General features: G+C 38.4%; 1 protein-coding gene and 1 long non-coding RNA gene across 3 annotated transcripts in view; one reads left to right on the top strand and one right to left on the bottom strand.

Annotated features, from left to right (window-relative positions):
* VIRMA (vir like m6A methyltransferase associated) overlaps positions 1–2,200 on the bottom strand; it is a 111,254-nt gene extending 109,054 nt beyond the window's left edge. The window contains exon 1 of one of the 2 annotated variants that reach the window (XM_037802739.1): positions 1,848–2,200. In XM_037802739.1, coding sequence (XP_037658667.1) covers positions 1,848–2,114 — 267 coding nt within the window. In that variant the 5' untranslated portion in view covers positions 2,115–2,200. The remainder of the gene's footprint in view (positions 1–1,847) is intronic. The other variant, XM_037802740.1, reaches the window with a different exon arrangement.
* LOC119508985 lies at positions 2,032–19,769 on the top strand. Its single transcript, XR_005211608.1, has 2 exons — positions 2,032–2,540; positions 19,458–19,769. It is a non-coding gene; the product is annotated as an uncharacterized LOC119508985 (long non-coding RNA).
* Positions 19,770–21,002: the final 1,233 nt, after the last annotated feature.

Here is a 21,002-nt window from a genome sequence, read left to right on the forward strand (position 1 = left end):
AAGTCACAACACAATATGTATACAGTATCAGTACATTAACATGGGTGTATATATTCAATATACATATTCATTAGAGTTTGGAAAATATTAATAAAAGGAAGGTTGTTAATGGGAGTTGGGACTACGTTACTGGGTACATTATCTTAATACATTTTACTCAGTGCCTCTGCACAAACCTATCTTACTGTTAGGCATAACCCTCTCCCATCCCTTCTCCACATACAAATCCCTACTCCTCCTTCAATACTCAGTTCAAATGTGATCTCTACTAGGCCTTCTCAATCAGCCCTGGAAGATGTTTACTCTTTGCCCTATGCTCTCATGGTCCTCAATGGCTGTCCAAGAATAAATGAAAGAATAATGGGTTCTTAAGTATAAGGACTGCCTGCCAATTCTTCCTAAACTAGAATACTACTAAATTAATTCAACATGTGTTTTTCTTTCATTTTTCACTGTTCTCTATTTCTGTACACATAACAGGTTTTTTCTTATCCAACTACTGTCTGTTTTGAGTTTTCTAAAGCCTATCTGGAATTATACTCAGAGAAATAAAAATATTGTTTCAACAGAGCTAACTGACCAACATGAAATATGAGACTACAAATTAATCCATTATCAGTACGATATGCTAACCCAAGGTACCAGAACGTTTGACTTCTACAGACCTGTAAACCATTCCTTTAAAAAATTAGATAAAGGTTGTCAACTTTTTATACTGTCAAGAAAGGTACTAAAATATACCCACTGCCCATTATCATCATTTCATAAAAGAAAGAACTTTTAAACAAGTTTTTCATTTAAACATTTATTCAGCACCTACATTTTGTTAGATACTCTTCTAGGCTAGAGACATAGCTGAGAACAAGAAAGACTCTACCTATCTATCCTTCATGGAGCTTGATAGGAACACTCGTTTTTCTATAGGTAAAAACAGAGGGAAAGAAATAATCTCCGAATAAAGAATAGTTCTCTAAATTGATTAAATTTAAATTAAAGAAGAAAAATTTGAGGTTTTTAATGTATATTGTTTCGTCGTGGACTTGTTAATACTTGCGGCCGGCTTTGGAGAACCTGTAGATAACTACGTTCAATTTACATACTGCAGAACCAGTCACACGTCAGGGATGCGCCAGTTGTTTGAAAGAAAATCGCTGCTCCACAACACCGCACCCCTGGACCCTCAAAACAAGTATCTGTGTTTCCTGAAGATAGTCTGACTATAGTTCTCCCAATTCTCCCTTCCTCGCACACATTCTCCACACAAAGGCTATTCCGTATAAGCCTTTCATGTGGTAACGGGTGAAATTTTTCCAAGAGGTATGAAAGTTTCAGGACAAACTAGAGACCACCGCGATCCTAAACCAATGAGAGTCACAACTGAGCAACATAATTCCCGTTAGAAAAGAGACCTATGCGAAGGGGTTTAGAACTGTCTTAACACGGGAACCGCGAAGCCAGCGTGAGCTGCTCGGACCCCTTTATTACTGTCTAATACAAGCTGCCCAAGACGACTCCTAAACACTACCTGAGATAAACCAGACCATGATACTCCTCGAGGCACAAAGGTGATAGGAAAAAAAGAGAGACAGAGAGAGAAAAGAATTAGAGAGATGCGAATAGAAAAGCCAACTCGACCAAAGACTAAGGAGCCTAACATAAAGCAGGGAAATGAGAAGGCTGCCACGGCCCTCCATCAAACGCGGTGCCCACACCCAAGTTATGAGGAGGGAGGTGTGTGAGGAATTAAATCGGCAATCGACGAAGAAAAAGTCGAGGCACGTCTAACGGCCTTTTGTATAGGTCCCCAAGTCGAGAAGTAGGGTCGGAATCAAATCATGAAATCTTACCTCAGCGTTCGGGTGCTTAAAAGTATCTAAAAATAGCAGCTCCATCGCCGAGTCCACCGCCATGTTTGCCGCGGGAGAGGGCCAGAGGGAGGACTTCCGGGGCAGCGCTCCAACCTCGGCAACAGCGGCTCTAGAAAGGGAGAAAGGGCAGCACGTCCGGCGCCCAACGCGCCTGCGCGGCAAGCTTCGGCCTCCCCAAACACATCCGGCCGTCCTAGGTAGCCCGTAGCCCTTTCTCCAGCGCTGCGGAGTGCACTCTCCAAGCATTGAGAGGAGCGGATGTAGGAAAAGACCGGACTACGGGGTCTCCAATGGTCCAAATCCTGCTAGTCTGTCGCGTTGCAGAGCGACGATGGCCTCAGGGTGGCGGAGTGCTGAACAGGTTTTGAAAGAGTGGAGGAGGGGTAGGGAATCGCTGCCAACTCCCCGTTCTGCATACCTTCTTTCCAGGGTATGCAGCCTTTCCAGGACTGAGAGGAAAAGGTGCAGTGAGCGAGGTTGAAAAGTAAAAAGAAGAAAGAAATTATCATTTCAGAGAACAAAGAGATCTTTTGTTTTCTCATCTGTAAAATTGTAAACAACAGTGCCTAACCCACAGTCTTATTTTGAGGCTAAAGATAAAATTGAAGAAATTGTATAATGTGAAATGAAACGAACATTAAAAAGGAAGTAGAGTGAAAGCAAGTCTACCCGGTAAGTGTTGAGGAGCATCTGGAAATACTGCAAACTACCGCTGATTTGGTAGTATAAATTGATACAAGGATTGAGAGAGTGATTTGGAAACATGTAGTAAAATTAAACATGTGCCTACCCCACTCCTAGGAAAATTCTTTCGCATGTGTTCAAAGAAACACCTACAGATAGAAGAATGTTCATAGCATTTTATAGTTGCAAAAAAAGCTGGAAACTTAGTTTCCATTAACAGAAGTGGTAAGTATATTTATGCAATGTAATAATATATAGCTGTAAGAAAGAATGAACTAATCTACATCTAACGTGGATAATCTCCAAAGCAAGGTTAAGCAAACAGGTTGAATAGTATATAATGACATTTCTGTATAGTTCAAAATGTGCAAAATAAGAAAAATTTTAGGGACACATAAAATTACAAAGAAATCCATGGGAATGATAAACACTAAAAATTCAAAATAGTGGTGAGTTGGAGGGAGGTGTAAAGGGGAAGAAATACAAAGAGGGCATCAAATGCTGTGGTAATGTTTTTTTTTGTTTGTTTTTTTTTTAATTAAATTCAGTTTTATTGAAATATATTCACATACCATACAATCATCCGTGGTATACAATCAACTGTTCACAGTACGATCACATAGTTATGCATTCATCACCACAATCTATTTCTGATCATTTTCCTTACATCAGAAAGAATCAGAATAAGAATAAAAAATAAAAGTAAAAAAGAACACCCAAACCATCCTCCCCATCCCACCCTATATTTCATTTAGTTTTTGTCCCCATTTTTCTACTCATCCACCCATACACTAGATAAATGGAGTGTGATCCGTAAGGTTTTCACAATCACACTGTCACCCCTTGTAATCTACATTATTATACAATCGTCTTCAGGAGTCCAGACTACTGGGCTGGAGTTTGATAGTTTCAAGTATTTACTTCTAGCTATTCCAATACATTAAAACCTAAGAGGTGTTATCTATATAGTGCATAAGAATGTCCACCAGAGTGACCTCTCGACTCCATCTGAAATCTCTCAGCCACTGCAACTATTTCATTTCATTTTGCATTCCCCTTTTGGTCAAGAAGATGTCCTCAATCCCACGTTGCTGGGCCCAGGCTCATCCCCAGAAGTCATATCCTGCGTTGCCAGGGAGATTTACACCCCTGGGAGTTGGGTCCCCTGTAGAGAGGAGGGCAGTGAGTTCACCTGCTGAGGTGGCTTAGAGAGAGAGGGCCACATCTGAGCAACAAAGAGGCACTCAGGGGGAGACTCATGCACAATTATATGCAAGTTTAGCCTCTCCTTTGCAGTAACAAGCTTCATAAGGGCAAGTCCCACAATAGAGAGCTCGGCATAGGTGGGATATTTAGTTTTTTTTGTTTTTTTGTTTTTTTTGATTATTTTTTTTTTAATTCAGTTTTATTGAAATATATTCACAAACCATACAGTCATCCATGGTATACAATCAACTGTTCACAGTATGATTATATAGTTATGCGTTGATCACCACAATCTATTTCTGAACATTTTCCTTACATCAGAAAGAATCAGAATAAGAATAAAAAATAAAAGTGAAAAGAGAATACCCAAACCATCCCCCCATCCCACCCTATTTGTCATTTAGTTTTTACTACCATTTTTCTACTGATTTTTTTTCAATTTTTTAACTTTGTTTATCAAAAAATTAAAAACAAACAGGCAAACAACAACCAAAAAAACCCCACAACATTTCAAACAAAGCAATGGATTAAGGAAAACAAATAACGTAAAATAACTACTTTGCTTCCAATATGTTCCTACCATACCCCAAGAAAATTAACAACCCCTAAGAAAACAAAGGAATAAGAGAAAAAAAAAAACCTAAAATAACTCTATTGCTTCCAACATGATCTTACTATATCCAAGAAAGTTTACAAACCATAATCATTCCTGAGCATTCCCATAACATTGAGATTACCCTCCATAGTTTATCTGTTCTTATTAGATTATCATTCCCCCTCCACTAATTGGTATCTCTAGGTCCCCTACATTCTACAGTATAAAACATTGTACATTTTTCACAGAATTCACATTAGTGGTAACATACAATATCTCTCTTTTTGTGCCTGGCTTATTTTGCTCAGCATTATGTCTTTTTTTTTTTTTTTTTTTAATCTTCATTTTATTGAGATATATTCATATACCACGCAGTCATACAAAACAAATCGTACTTTCGATTGTTCACAGTACCATTACATAGTTGTACATTCATCACCCAAATCAATCCTTGACATCTTCATTAGCACACACACAAGAATAACAAGAATAATAATTAGAGTGAAAAAGAGCAATTGAGGTAAAAAAGAACACTGGGTACCTTTGTCTTTTTGTTTCCTTCCCCTATATTTCTACTCATCCATCCATAAACTAGACGAAGTGGAGTGTGGTCCTTATGGCTTTCCCAATCCCCTTGTCACCCCTCATAAGCTACATTTTTATACAACTGTCTTCGAGATTCATGGGTTCTGGGTTGTAGTTTGATAGTTTCAGGTATCCACCACCAGCTACCCAAATTCTTTAGAACCTAAAAAGGGTTGTCTAAAGTGTGCGTAAGAGTGCCCACCAGAGTGACCTCTCGGCTCCTTTTGGATTCTCTCTGCCACTGAAGCTTATTTCATTTCCTTTCACATCCCCCTTTTGGTCAAGAAGATGTTCTCCGTCCCACGATGCCAGGTCTACATTCCTCCCCGGGAGTCATATTCCACGTTGCCAGGGAGATTCACTCCCCTGGGTGTCTGATCCCACGTAGTGGGGAGGGCAGTGATTTCACCTTTCAAGTTGGCTTAGCTAGAGAGACAGGGCCACATCTGAGCAACAAAGAGGCATTCGGGAGGGGGCTCTTAGGCACAACCATAGGGAGGCCTAGCCTCTCCTTTGCAGCAACCGTCTTCCCAAGGGTAAAACCTGTGGTAGAGGGCCCAACCCATCAAACCACCAGTCCCCTATGTCTGTGGTCATGTTAGCAACCATGGAGGTGGGGTAGGCGAATACCCCTGCATTCTCCACAGGCTCCTCAAGGGGGCACTACATCTTTTTTTTTTCCTTGTTTTTTTTTTTTTTGTTTTTTTTTTTTTAACTTTCCCTTCTTTTTTAAATCAACGGTATGAAAAAAAAGTTAAAAAGAAAACAAACATACAATAAAAGAACATTTCAAAGAGACCATAACAAGGGAGTAAGAAAAAGACAACTAACCTAAGATAACTGCTTAACTTCCAACATGTTCCTACTTTACCCCAAGAAAGTTACCTAATATAGCAACATTTCTGTGAACTTGCTCCTACTATATCCATCAGAAATTAACAGACCATAGTCATTCCTGGGCATCCCCAGAACGTTAAATAGCTTATCTGTTCTTCTTGGATTATTGTTCCCCCTTCCTTAATTGCTCTCTATTGCTAGTTCCCCTACATTCTACATTATAAGCCATTTGTTTTACATTTTTCAAAGTTCACATTAGTGGTAGCATATAATATTTCTCTTTTTGTGCCTGGCTTATTTCGCTTAGCATTATGTCTTCAAGGTTCATCCATGTTGTCATATGTTTCACCAGATCGTTCCTTCTTACTGCCGCGTAGTATTCCATCGTGTGTATATACCACATTTTATTTATCCACTCATCTGTTGAAGGACATTTGGGTTGTTTCCATCTTTTGGCAATTGTGAATAATGCTGCTATGAACATTGGCGTGCAGATATCTGTTCGTGTCACTGCTTTCCGATCTTCCGGGTATATACCGAGAAGTGCAATCGCTGGATCGAATGGTAACTCTATATCTAGTTTTCTAAGGAACTGCCAGACTGACTTCCAGAGTGGCTGAACCATTATACAGTCCCACCAACAGTGAATAAGAGTTCCAATTTCTCCACATCCCCTCCAGCATTTGTAGTTTCCTGTTTGTTTAATGGCAGCCATTCTAACCGGTGTTAGATGGTATCTCATTGTGGTCTTAATTTGCATCTCTCTAATAGCTAGTGAAGCTGAACATTTTTTCATGTGTTTCTTGGCCATTTGTATTTCCTCTTCAGAGAACTGTCTTTTCATATCTTTTGCCCATTTTATAATTGGGGTGTCTGTACTATTATCATTGACTTCTAGGATTTCTTTATATATGCAAGATATCAGTCTTTTGTCAGATACATGGTTTCCAAAAATTTTTTCCCATTGAGTTGGCTGCCTCTTTACCTTTTTGAGAAATTCCTTTGAGGTGCAGAAACTTCTAAGCTTGAGGAGTTCCCATTTATCTATTTTCTCTTTTGTTGCTTGTGCTTTGGGTGTAAAGTCTAGGAAGTGGCCGCCTAATACAAGGTCTTGAAGATGTTTTCCTACATTATCTTCTAGGAGTTTTATGGTACTTTCTTTTATATTGAGATCTTTGGTCCATTTTGAGTTAATTTTTGTGTAGGGGGTGAGGTAGGGGTCCTCTTTCATTCTTTTGGATATGGATATCCAACTCTCCCAGCCCCATTTGTTGAAAAGACCATTGTGACTCAGTTCAGTGACTTTGGGGGCCTTATCAAAGATCAGTCGGCCATAGATCTGAGGGTCTGTCTCCGAATTCTCAATTCGATTCCATTGATCTATATGTCTATCTTTGTGCCAGTACCATGCTGTTTTGGCAACTGTGGCTTTATAATAAGCTTCAAAGTCAGGGAGTGTAAGTCCTCCCACTTTGTTTTTCTTTTTTAGAGTGTCTTTAGCAATTCAAGGCATCTTCCCTTTCCAAATAAATTTGATAACTAGCTTTTCCAAGTCTGCAAAGTAGGTTGTTGGAATTTTGATTGGGATTGCATTGAATCTGTGGATGAGTTTGGGTAGAATTGACATCTTAATGACATTTAGTCTTCCTATCCAAGAACATGGAATATTTTTCCATCTTTTAAGGTCCCCTTCTATTTCTTTTAGTAGAGTTATGTAGTTTTCTTTGTATAGGTCTTTCACATCTTTGGTTAAGTTGATTCCTAGGTACTTGATTTTTTTAGTTGCTATTGAAAATGGTATCTTTTTCTTGAGTGTCTCTTCAGTTTGTTCATTTCTAGCATATAGAAACATTACTGACTTATGTGCATTAATCTTGTATCCCGCTTCTTTGCTAAATTTGTTTATTAGCTCTAGTAGCTGTATCGTCGATGTCTCAGGGTTTTCTAGATATAAGATCATATCATCTGCAAACAATGACAGTTTTACTTCTTCTTTTCCAATTTGGATGCCTTTTATTTCTTTGTCTTGCCGGATTGCCCTGGCTAGCACTTCCAGCACAATGTTGAATAACCATGGTGATAGCGGGCATCCTTGTCTTGTTCCTGATCTTAGAGGGAAGGCTTTCAGTCTCTCACCATTGAGTACTATGCTGGCTGTGGGTTTTTCATATATGCTCTTTGTCATGTTGAGGAAGTTTCCTTCAATTCCTACCTTTTGAAGTGTTTTTATCAAAAATGGATGTTGGATTTTGTCAAATGCTTTTTCAGCATCTATTGAGATGATCAATTGATTTTTCCCTTTTGACTTGTTAATGTGTTGTAATACATTGATTGATTTTCTTATGTTGAACCATCCTTGCATGCCTGGAATAAACCCCACTTGGTCATGGTGTATGATTTTTTTAATGTGTCTTTGGATTCGATTTGCAAGTATTTTGTTGAGGATTTTTGCATCTATATTCATTAGGGAGATTGGCCGGTAGTTTTCCTTTTTTGTAGCATCTTTGCCTGGTTTTGGTATTAGATTGATGTTAGCTTCATAAAATGAGTTAGGTAGTGTTCCATTTTCTTCAATGTTTTGAAAGAGTTTGAGTAAGATTGGTGTCAGTTCTTTCTGGAAAGTTTGGTAGAATTCCCCTGTGAAGCCATCTGGCCCTGGGCATTTATTTGTGGGAAGATTTTTGATGACTGATTGGATCTCTTTGCTTGTGATGGGTTGGTTGAGGTCTTCTATTTCTTCTCTGGTCAGTCTAGGTTGTTCATATGTTTCCAGGAAATTGTCCATTTCCTCTACATTATCCAGTTTGTTGCCATACAGTTGTTCATAATATCCTCTTATAATTTTTTTAATTTCTTCAGGATCTGCAGTTATGTCACCTTTTTCATTCATTATTTTGTTTATATGGGTCTTCTCTCTTTTTGATTTTGTCAGTCTAGCTAGGGGCTTGTCAATCTTGTTGATCTTCTCAAAGAACCAACTTTTGGTGATATTTATCCTCTCTGTTGTTTTTTTGTTCTCTATGTCATTTATTTCTGCTTTAATCCTTGTTATTTCTTTTCTTGTACTTGGTTTAGGATTGGTTTGCTGTTCATTTTCTAGCTTCTTCAGTTGATCCATTAGTTCTTTGATTTTGGCTCTTTCTTCCTTTTTAATATATGCGTTTAGTGCTATAAATTTCCCCCTTAGCACTGCTTTTGCTGCATCCCATAGGTTTTGGTATGTTGTGTTCTCATTTTCATTCGTCTCTATATATTTCACAATTTCTCTTGCTATTTCTTCTTTAACCCACTGATTGTTTAGGAGTGTGTTGTTTAACCTCCAGGTATTTGTGAATTTTCTAAGTCTCTGATGGTTATTGACTTCTAATTGTATTCCATTGTGGTCAGAGAATGTGCTTTGAATAATTTCAATCTTTTTAAATTTATTGAGGCTTGTTTTATGTCCCAGCATATGATCTATTCTGGAGAAAGTTCCATGAGCACTAGAAAAGTATGTGTATCCTGGTGATTTGGGATGTAATGTCCTGTATATGTCTGTTAAATCTAATTCATTTATCAGATTGTTTAGGTTTTCAATTTCCTTATTGGTCTTCTGTCTGGTTGATCTATCTATAGGAGAGAGTGATGTGTTGAAGTCTCCCACAATTATTGTGGAAACATCAATTGCTTCCTTTAGTTTTGCCAGTGTTTCTCTCATGTATTTTGTGGCACCTTGGTTGGGTGCATAGACATTTACGATTGTTATTTCTTCTTGCTGGATTGCCCCTTTTATTAGTACGTAGTGGCCTTCTTTGTCTCTCAAAACATCCCTGCATTTGAAGTCTATTTTATCTGAGATTAATATTGCTACATCTGCTTTCTTTTGGCTGTAGCTTGCATGAAATATTTTTTTCCATCCTTTCACTTTCAGTTTCTTTGTGTCCCTGTGTCTAAGATGAGTCTCTTGTATGCAACATACTGATGGTTCATTTTTTTTGATCCATTCTGCAAATCTATATCTTTTAATTGGGGAGTTTAATCCATTTACATTCAACGTTATAACCGTGAAGGCATTTCTTGAATCAGCCATCTTATCCTTTGGTTTATGTTTGTCATATTTTTCCCCTCTGTCTATTAATATCCTTTATTGTACCCATACCGAATCTCTTTAGTACTGAACCTTTCTCCAAGTCTCTCTGTCCTTTCTTTGTTTCTCTGTCTGTAGGGCTCCCTTTAGTATCTCCAGTAGGGCAGGTCTCTTGTTAGCAAATTCTCTCAGCATTTGTTTGTCTGTGAAAAATTTAAGCTCTCCCTCAAATTTGAAGGAGAGCTTTGCTGGATAAAGTATTCTTGGCTGGAAATTTTTCTCACTCAGAATTTTAAATATATCGTGCCACTGCCTTCTCGCCTCCATGGTGGCTGCTGAGTAGTCACTACTTAGTCTTATGCTGTTTCCTTTGTATGTGGTGAATTGCTTTTCTCTTGCTGCTTTCAGAACTTGTTCCTTCTCTTTTGTGTTTGATAGTGTGATCAGTATATGTCTCGGAGTGAGTTTATTTGGATTTATTCTATTTGGAGTTCGCTGAGCATTTATGATTTGTGTATTTATGTTGTTTAGAAGATTTGGGAAGTTTTCCCCAACAATTTCTTTGAATACTCTTCCTAGACCTTTACCCTTTTCTTCCCCTTCTGGGACACCAATGAGTCTTATATTTGGACGTTTCGTATTATCTATCATATCCCTGAGGTCCATTTCGATTTTTTCAATTTTTTTCCCCATTCTTTCTTTTATGCTTTCATTTTCCATTCTGTCATCTTCAAGGTCACTGATTCGTTGTTCAACTTCCTCTAGTCTTGTACTATGAGTGTCCAGAATCTTTTTAATTTGGTCAACAGTTTCTTTAATTTCCATAAGATCATCCATTTTTTTATTTAGTCTTGCAATGTCTTCTTTATACTCTTCTAGGGTCTTCTTGATTTCCTTTATCTCCCGTACTATGGTCTCATTGTTCATCTTTAGTTCTTTGAGTAGCTGCTCTAGGTGCTGTGTCTCTTCTGGTCTTTTGATTTGGGTGCTTGGGCTTGGGTTATCCATATCGTCTGGTTTTTTCATATGCTTTATAATTTTCTGTTGTTTTTGGCCTCGTGGCATTTGCTGAACTTGATAGGGTTCTTTTAGGATTTGTAGACCAATTGAAGTCCTTATCTCTAATTTATCAGATCTACAGCTTCGTGGAGTACACTTTCTCTAATTAACCAGCAGGTGGCGTCCACGAGCCACCTGTTCTCCACAAGCCAGTTCTCCCCTGCTTAGCCTTTTTGGTGAGTGGGGGAGTGAGTCTTGTGGGGTCCAATTGGTGTACCAAGCTTGCGTGTGTAGTTGGTGTTGCCTGCCCTGTATATGGGGCGTGTTTCTGGGCAGTCAGGGAGGGTGGGTGGCTCTAACAATCAAATCTCCCTGGTGATCCTAGAGTTTTAAAGCTGCTGCAATAGTCTAATCCTTCAGTTCGGTCCTGCCACAGTTTGTCTCTGCCACTGACCCACAAGTCCTTGGTATTGGCATATGGCTCCTGAGACTTGCAAGTGGGCCCCTCTTCCAGGCTGTGCACCCCGGGTCCTCTGTTGAGGGATGACTGTGCTATGTCACAGGTGAGTGCCGTCCCCCCAGGGCAGTTCTGGGCTGCTGAGCTGTGTAGGGAGGCTCCCGGTCTGCTCAAATGATGGCTGAATGGGGCTTTGTTAATTCACACTGCTCTACCTTCCCAACTCTGGGACAATCAGCTGAGGTTGCAGGGAAGGCTAATGTCCACACCCAGTTTTGTGGTGTGTGCCTGTTATTTGAAGCACTTCCGTCACACTGGGTTGTCTGGGGTAGTTCTGGGCTATGGGGCTGGCGATGGGCAGGAGTGTTTCCTGTCCACCAGGATGATGGCTGTGAGTGGACACCCCCCTTTTCTTGGGAAGTTGTGGTGTAGTGAATTTTCTCAGCGACTGGATTATTGCGTTTTGTCTCAGAGCTCTCCTAGTTCTGCTCTTGACTTGACCTGCCCAAATAGCAAGTCTTTGAAGCTTTCTGTATTGGGCTTCTTAGAGTAATTGTTTTAGAAAAAGAAAAAAGGATTAAAAAAAAAAAACAAAAACAAACAAACAAACAAAAAAAAACCGGGCCCTCCTCAGAGATCTAATGGGTTATTGAAATGCTAAGAGACAAAGCAACCAGGGCCATTAAGGAAAGGTCCACAGGGCAGAGAGATCAGCTTTTCTTCAGGATTTGCATATGCGCCTCAGGGCCCTTCCCCTTTCTATGTTCACCAGAATTCCAAAAATCCTCCGCTTTTATTTTGGAGTTTTTCGTGTTGTTTTTTTTCTATGCCTGTCTCCTCTCTTCTGGCTGGCTGCTCTGATTCTCTGGTGTCTGGTCTCAGTCTATCTATGGTTGGAGTTTGAATCAGTAGAATGAGTTTCCGATAAGGGCTGCCACTGCAGTTCTGCCTTCTCCTTCCCGGAGCTGACAGCCCCTCCTCCCCCGGGACTGAGCCTGGCAGGGAGGGGCGCGGGTCCCCTGGCCGCAAAAACTTACAGATTTCGCTGATCTCAGCAGTTCCACGTTTTCATGAGTGTTGTATGAAGTATGCCCAAAGTCAGATTGCTCTGTGGTGTCCAGTCCACGCAGTTCTTGGCTTTCTACCTACTTTCCTGGAGGAGTAACTAAAACATACAGCTCACCAGTCTGCCATCTTGCCCCGCCTCCCGGTAATGTTTTATTATTTAGGTTGATGGTGGTTTCATGGGTGTCTTTTTTATTATTTGTTGTCTGTTCAGGTTTGCTAAAGCTGCCATTATGCAAAATGCCACAAATGGATTGGCTTTATATATATTATAAAGGGGATTTATTAGGTTACAAATTTTCAGTTCTAAGGCCATAAAAGTGTCCAAACTAAGGCATCAACACTGAAAGAAAGGTCAATGGCTTCCAGAACACCTCTCCTTGCTGGGAAAGAACATGGCTGGTGTCTGCTGGTTCTTTGCTTCTGGGTTGCATTTCAAAATGGCTCGCTCCAAAATGTCTCTGGGCTTCTCTCTTAGCTGCCCTCTCTCAGCCCTGTGCATCCTAGCTTCTTTCTCCCAGGCGTTTCTCTCTAAGCGTCTGGGGGTCCTCTCTTAGCTCTTCTGGGGCAAACTCTGGGTTTCATCTCTTATCTTTGCATCTCCAAACATCCTTCTGTCCACATCTCCAAGCATCTCTAAGCATCTCTGTCAGCTCCAGCTCCTGTCTCTGTCTTCCTGAGCCCCTTAAATGACTCCAGTGATCTAATAAGACCCACCATGAGTGGGCAGGGTCCACACCTCCATGGAAATAATTTAATCAAAGGTCTCACCTGTAATTGGGTAGGTCACATCTCCACAGAAACACTCAATCAAAAGTTTCCACCCAACAAGATGGGATTAAAAGATCATGGCTATTCTGGGGTCCGTAACTGTTTCAAAACAGCATATTGTATCTTTAGTATGTTTGAAATATTTTTAAAATAAATTACTTTTTAAAGTAAATCGTTCCACCCCTTCTATGGTCATCCAGTTTCCTTCCAAAAAGCAACCTCTATTACCTAACAGTTTCTCTCTTACTGTTTGTTCAGCTCTTGCATTCATGTTTTTTATGTCTACCATTTCCTATTACTTGAAGCTTCAGTTGCTGCTTTTGGCTTTACTAATTCCTTCCTTCTGCTTTCTTTAGGCCTGTATGCTGTTCTTTTCCTAATTTCTAGAGTTAGTGCTTAATTTTCTTATATTTACAATTTCTTAATTGATATTATGTGTATTTATATCTATCAACTTTTCCCTAAGCTCTGTTTTAACTGTATTTCATAGTTTGGTTTTTTTTTTTTAATTTTTCACCATATGGTGCTTTTATTATTGTTATTTTTCAGATAGTCTGATATCTTAGCTTTGATTTTCTTCTTGACCTAAGAATAGTGTAAGATAGCTTTTTAAAGTGTACAACTGGTAGGGATTTTTAGTCTGTAATTAAATTCTAGTTTTATCACGTCATCAGAACCTGTCTGAGATTTTTCTACTTTTTGGAGTTGTTGAGGTTTTCTCTTTGCCTACTAAATAGCCAATTTTGGGGAATGTTCCATGGACATTTGAAAAACTTAAAGGTGTAGTCTTGTTTTTTAGTTTAATGATCAATATATGTCCATTCGAATTATTTCATTAATTGTTATGTAGTCCAATTATATTATTTATTTTTGGCCTCCTTGATCGGTCAAGGATTAAAAGAGATTAATAAAGACTCCTAGTAATGTATTTTGTCTGTTTTTCTTCATGTATCCTAAAGTTTGCTTCATTAATCTTGATGGCTATGTTATCGGATACTCAGATATTCATGTCTCTTAGAACTTCAAAGAGATTTCATCCCCTTATCATTAAAATATCCTAGTTCTCATTTAATATCATTGGCCTTACTTTAATCTTGTCCCATATTGAAATCATGATGCCTGCTGTGTTTCTGTTTGCATGGGTATATCTTTGCTTAAACTTCTTTCTTCAATTTTTCTCAGCTGTGCCTCCCCAAAAATGTAATCAAATCACTCCTTGCTTAAGCATGGCCTCAGTCTCCCTATTCTGTCTCTCCCATCTTACCCAGCCTAAAGCTTGCAATTGTTTTTGGATAAAAATTCAAATCCTGCATGGTCAGACCTTGCCTGCCTCTCCAGCCTCATCTCAAACCACCTTTCTATTTGGTCTCGCAGCTAAGCCAAACTGGCCTCCTTGTAGTTCTATAACTTGCCTCAAATTTTCTCACCTAGTCCTTTCCTACTTCTATAAGAGAAGTTCTATAAAGTTAAACCATTTGCTAACTATCAAGTTTGTAAAAATCAATATGTTTAATATTCATATATTGCTGGAGGGTGTGTGAATTGGCAATATTGATAAAGATTTAAAATGCACATACCCTTATCCCATTAATTAATACCATTTATTTTCCTAAATATATTCTGACACATGTGCATGAAGGATCATGTACAAAGATAATGATAGCATTCCTTTTTATAGCAAAAGATTATAAGCAAACTATATGTGCATTAATAGGAAAATCTACAAATAAATTATGGTTTATACACACAATGTCATCCACTTCAATTGTTAAAAAGAATGAGTATAGATCTATAAACTTGAGATGTATATAGACCTAAATATCAGATCTAAAACTATAAAACTTCTAGAAGAATTCATAGGGGAAAATGTTTGTAATGTTGGATTAGGCAAAAATGTCTTAAATAGAATCCAAAAAGGACAAACAATAAAAGAAAAAATTAATAGAGTGGACTCAATCAAAATTTCAAAACTTTTGCGCATCAAAAAATACAAGAAAATAAAAAGGCAAGCCACAGCCACTTCACACCCACTAAGGTAGCTATTATGTGAAAAATAGAAAATAGTAAGTGTTGGTGAGGATGTGGAGAAATAGGACTCCTTGTACATTGTTGGTGAGAATGTAAAATGGTGTGGTCGTTGTGGAAAACAGATTGGCAGTTGCTCATGAAGGTCAACATAGAATTACCATACTACCTGGCAATTCCACTTTTAGGTATATCTCCAAAGAATTGAAATCAGGGACTCAAACAGATTGTTCTGGTTTACTAAAGTTGACAAAATGCAATATACCAGAAGTAGCTGGCTTTAAAAAATGGATATTTATTGGCTTACAATTTTACAATTCTAAGGCTGCAAAAATGTTCAAATTAAGGCATCAACAGGACAATAACTTCTCTGAAGACCAGTTTCCGTCAAGCTTGGGCTCCGTCAGGTGGCAAGGCACATGGCGATGTCTTCTAGGCCTCTCACAAGTTTCGTTGCTTCCAGCTTCTGGCTGTAGTGGCTTCATCTCTCAGCTTCTGTGGGTGTGTCCTTATCTCTCAGCTTCTCTGGGGCTTTTTCCATGAGCTTCTCTGGGTTTTCTGTGTGACCTTTATCATTTGATAAAGCATTCCAGTAAGAGAATTAAGACCCACCTCGAATGAGGTAGTCACATCTCAATTGAAATAACTTAATTAAAAGGTCCTATCTACATAGGAATGGATTAAAAGAACATGTTCTTTTCTGGGGTACATATAGCCTCAAAATACCACACAGATATTTGTACACTAATGTACCCCAGAAATACATGTTCTTAAATTTAATCCATTTAGAACATGGGTTCATTGTAAGTAGTACACTTATTGTAAATTTAATCCATGGGAATGGATTAAATTTAAGAACATGTATTTCTGGGGTACATACAGCTTGGAATGGAAAATTATTCAGCCATGAAAAAGAACAAGTTCCTACTACATACCACAAGGTGGATGAACCTTATTGAATGAAATAAGCCAGACACAGGTTACCAAGGGATGAGGGGGTGGGGAGTAGTGGGGAATTATTGATCAATGTGTACAGAGTTTCAGTTAGGGATAATAAAGTTTTGGTAATGGGTGGAATGGATGGTAGCACAATATAGTGAATATAATTAATGTCATGGAATTGTACCCATCAAAGTAGTTAAAACAAGAGAGACTGTGTGTTGTATATATATTAACACAATAATTTTTTAATGACAAGCCATAGATTGAGATAAAATACTTGTAAAACTTATATTTGACAAAGAGCTTGTGTCCAGAATATATATATAAAGAAATCTATGATATAATAAGATCAATAAACCAATACAAAATGGACAAAAGATTTAAGGAAATTACACATTACTGAAGAATGACCAATAAAATTATGAGAAGATGCCCATCATTTATCACTAGGGAAATGCAAATTAAAACCATAATGAGATACTACTACACACCCACCCAAATGACTTAAATTTAAAATTGACCACACCAAGTATTGGTGAGTATATCAACCAACTGGAACTCTCATACACCGCTGGTGGGAATGTGAAGTTGTATAAGCATGTTGAAATAGTTTAGCAGTTTCTTAAAAAGTTAAACATATCCTGATCATATAACCCAACCATTCCTGTTAGGAATTGACCCAAGATGATTCAAAGCATATGTCCACAAAGAGACTTGTACACAAATGTTCACAACTTCATTTGTATAGCAGCATTATTCATAATAGCAAAAACAAGAAACAATTGAATTATCCATCACCAGGTGGGTGGATAAACAAATTGCAGTCTAACCATATGACAGACTACTACTCAGAAATAAAATGGAATGAATTATTGATATATGCAACAACATGCATGAATTGCAAAATAAATATGCTGAGTGAAAGAAGCCAAACCAAAAAAAGAATATGTATCATATGATTATATAAGATTCTAAGAAATTCAAACCAATTCATAGTGACAGAAAGTAGGTCAGTGTTTCTCTGAGTAGGGGACAGGATGGGGAAGGCTGAGAGGAAGAGAGGGTTTACAGAGGGATAAGAAAAAACTATTTGGGGTGATGGATATGCTCATTAACTTTATGGTTGTAATAGTTACACAGGTGTATACATATGTTGAAACTTATAGAAATATATACTTTAAATATTCACAGGTTATTCTATATCTATTCTACCTCACTAAAACCGGAAAAAAATTCCATGAGGTTAAAAAAAAAAGGGCAAAAGTTTTAAACAGAAATATCGCAAAAGAAGACATACTACTGGCCAATAAGCACATAAAAAGATGCTTAGCATTAATTATGAGGAAAATGCAAATTAAAACCACAGTGAGCTGCCACTACACATTTAGTAAAATGTCTAAAATTGAAAAGACTGACATTAGCAGGTGCTGGCAAGGATGTGGAGCAACTGGAATTCTCATACATCGCTGGAAGGCAAATGGTACAGCCACTTGGGACAGAAGTTTAGCAGCTTTGTAAACATACACTTACCCACTATTTTAGTTTCCTAGGCTGCTCAAGCAAATACTGTGCAATAGATTGGCTTAAACAATGGGAATTTATTTGCTCCTGATTTTAAGGCCAGGAAAATGCCCAAATCAAAGCATCATCAATGCAATGCTTTCTCCCCAAAGACTGTGGCATTCTGGGAATGGCTGCCCATGATCCTTGGTTCCTCTGTCATGTGTCAAGGCACATGGTGGCATCTCCTGGTCTCTTCCTTCTCTTCCAGGTTCTGTCTCAGTTTCTTGCTTCCTATGGCTTTCTCTCTGTGTCTGAATTTCGTTGTCTTATAAAGGACTCCAATAATAGGATTAAGACCCATCCTGATTGAGGTGGGACACACCTTAACAGAAGTAGCCTCATCAAAGGTCCTACTTACAATGGGTTTATTGTAAGTAGTACGCTTAGTGTAAATTTAATCCATGGGAATGGATTAAATTTAAGAACATGTATTTCTGGGGTACATACAGCTTCAACCCAACACCCCCACCAATCCACCAATCCCATTCCTAGGTTTTTAACCAAAGGAAATGAAAACATATGTCCACACAAAGATAAGTATTCGAATGTTCATAGAAGCATTTTTTTATAACAGCCCCAAACTGGTAACAACTCAAATGTCCACCAACTAAGTAGATAAACAAATTATGATACTTCAGTACTATAATATATTACTCAGCACTGAAAATGAAAAAACTACTGATACACATAACAACATAAATGGATATCAAAAACTTTATGCTGTGTGAAAGAAACCAAACAGAGAAAACTGTTTAATTTCATTTACATAAAGTTCTAGAAAAGGCAAACCGTAGCGACAGAAAGCAGATCACTGATTGCCTGGGGCTGAGGTTGGAGAAGGGGATTGACTGCAAAGGGACACAGGACATTTTTGGGATGACAGACATACATCTGTACATCAATTTGTACAAATTGCCAAAATTCAAATTGTATATAAGTTTTATCTCAAAAAAATAAGCTTCCCTCGTTACTACAAAGGAGAGGCTAAACTTGCATATAATTGTGCCTAACAGTCTCCCCCTGAGTACCTCTCTGTAGCTCACATGTGGCCCTCTCTCTCCCTCTCTCTCTAACTGAGCCCCCTCAGCAGATAAACTCACTGTCCTCCTCCCTATGTGGGACCTGACTCCCAGGGGTGTAAATCTCCCTGGCAACACAGGATATGACTCCTGGGGATGAGTCTGAACCCAGCATCGTGGGACTGAAGAACATCTTCTTGACCAAAACGGGGATGCAAAATGAAATGAAATAAAGTTTCAGTGGCTGAGAGATTTCAAATGGAGTCGAGAAGTAACTCTGGTGGACATTCTTATGCACTATATAGATAACACCTCTTAGGTTTTAATGTATTGGAATAGCTAGAAGTAAATACCTGAAACTATCAAACTCTAACCCGGTAGTCGGGACTCTTGAAGACTATTGTATAACAATGTAGATTACAAGGGGTGACAGTGTGATTGTGAAAATCTTGTAGATCATGCTCCCTTTATCTAGTGTATGGATGGATGAGTAGAAAAATGGGGACCAAAACTAAATGAAAAATAGGGGGTGGGGTGGGTGGGATGGTTTGGGTGTTCTTTTTTACTTTTATTTTTTATTCTTATTCTGATTCTTTCTGATGTAAGGAAAACGTTCAGAAATAGATTGGGGTGATGACTGCATAACTATATGATGGTACTGTAAACAGTTGATTGTACACCATGGATGATTGTATGGTATGTGAATATATTTCAATAAAACTGAATTTAAATAAAAAAATAATAATAAGCCTCCTGTGGCTTCCTTATCTTCCAGAGTATTCAAGCTGATGCTGATGACCACTTGTATGGGATTTAATTGAGGAGAGCACTGCAAGCTCCATTAGTACAGCCCCACAGCAACTTCTCTGCCCTCAGTGATCCACGGTTGTACACTCTACCACAAGGTCTGGATCTCAGCCTGAGGAAGAGGATCTTCTTCTGGTGCTATATCTCAGCCCTAGGTGTAATGACTGTTGCTTTTATCTACTGTTCCTATTTTCTTTATAGTTCTTTTTACTACCCAATCCCTCATTACTTCAATTCCATGTTATAGTTAATAATTCCTTAAATAAAACATTCCTGTTTACATTACTGTGTGGTTTCTCTCTCCTGGTTGAATGCAGACTGATGAAAAGGTAGACTGTGATAACTTAAAAAACATAGCCTATAATCCCTAAAAGCAGCCACTAAAAAAATAAGATACATATAGCTAATAAGCCAATAAGGTAGATTAAATGGAATCATAAAAACTAATTAATTTAAAAGAAGGGAGAAGAAGAGGAAAAAGGAAACAAAGAACAGATAGGACAAATAGCAAAATGGTAGACTTGAAGCCAACCACATCAATCATTATATTAAATGTAAATGCTCTAAACATCCCAATTCAAAGCAGAGATTGTCAGATTGGCTAAAAAAAACAAGATCCAATTAATGTTGCCTACAAGAAACACACTTTAAATATAAAGACACCAATAGTTAAAAGTAAAAGGAGAGTGTTTTTGGTTTGCTAAAGCTTCTGGAATGCAATATACCAGAAATGGGTTAGCTTTGACAATGGGGATTTATTAATTTACAGTTTTTAGGCCATGAAAATGTCCAAATTAAGGCATCAGTAGGACAATACCTTCTCTGAAGAAAGGCTGTCAGCATCTGGGACATCTCTGTCACATGGGAAGGCACATGGCCAGTGTCTGCTGGTCTTTCTCTCCCAGGTTTTTTTGCCTTCAGCTTCTGGTTTCAGTGGCTTCTGTTCTCATCTTCTGTGGGTGTGTCCTTGTCTCTCAGCTTCTCTGAGCTCTCTGGGTTTCATCTCTTTGCTTCTGTATGTGTTTTATCCCCTCATAAAGTACTCCAGTTAAAGGATAAAGACCTACCTTGAATGGGGTAGGTCACATCTCAATGGAAATAACCTAATCAAAGGGACCCACCTACAATAGGTCTGCATCCACAGGAATGTATTAAAAGAACATGGTCTTCTCTCTGTCTAAGCCCACTCAGCAGACAAACTCACTGCCTTCCCCACTAAGGGACATGACTCCCAGGAGTGTAAATCTCCCTAGCAAAGCAGGACATGACTCTCAGGGATGAGCCTGGACCTGACGTTGTGGGATTGAGAAAGACTTCTTGGACCCAAAGGTGGAAGAGAAATGAAACAAAATAAAGTTTCAGTGGATGAGAGATTTCAAATAGAGTCGAGAGGTCATTCTGGAGGGTATTCCTATGCACTATATAGATATACCTTTGTAGTTTTTAGTGTATTGGAATAGCTAGAAGGAAATACCTGAAACTGTTGATCTGCAACCCAGTAGTCTTGATTCTC

The sequence above is a fragment of the Choloepus didactylus genome, chromosome 14 (assembly GCF_015220235.1).
Source record: "Choloepus didactylus isolate mChoDid1 chromosome 14, mChoDid1.pri, whole genome shotgun sequence".
Classification (NCBI taxonomy): Eukaryota; Metazoa; Chordata; class Mammalia; order Pilosa; family Megalonychidae; genus Choloepus; species Choloepus didactylus.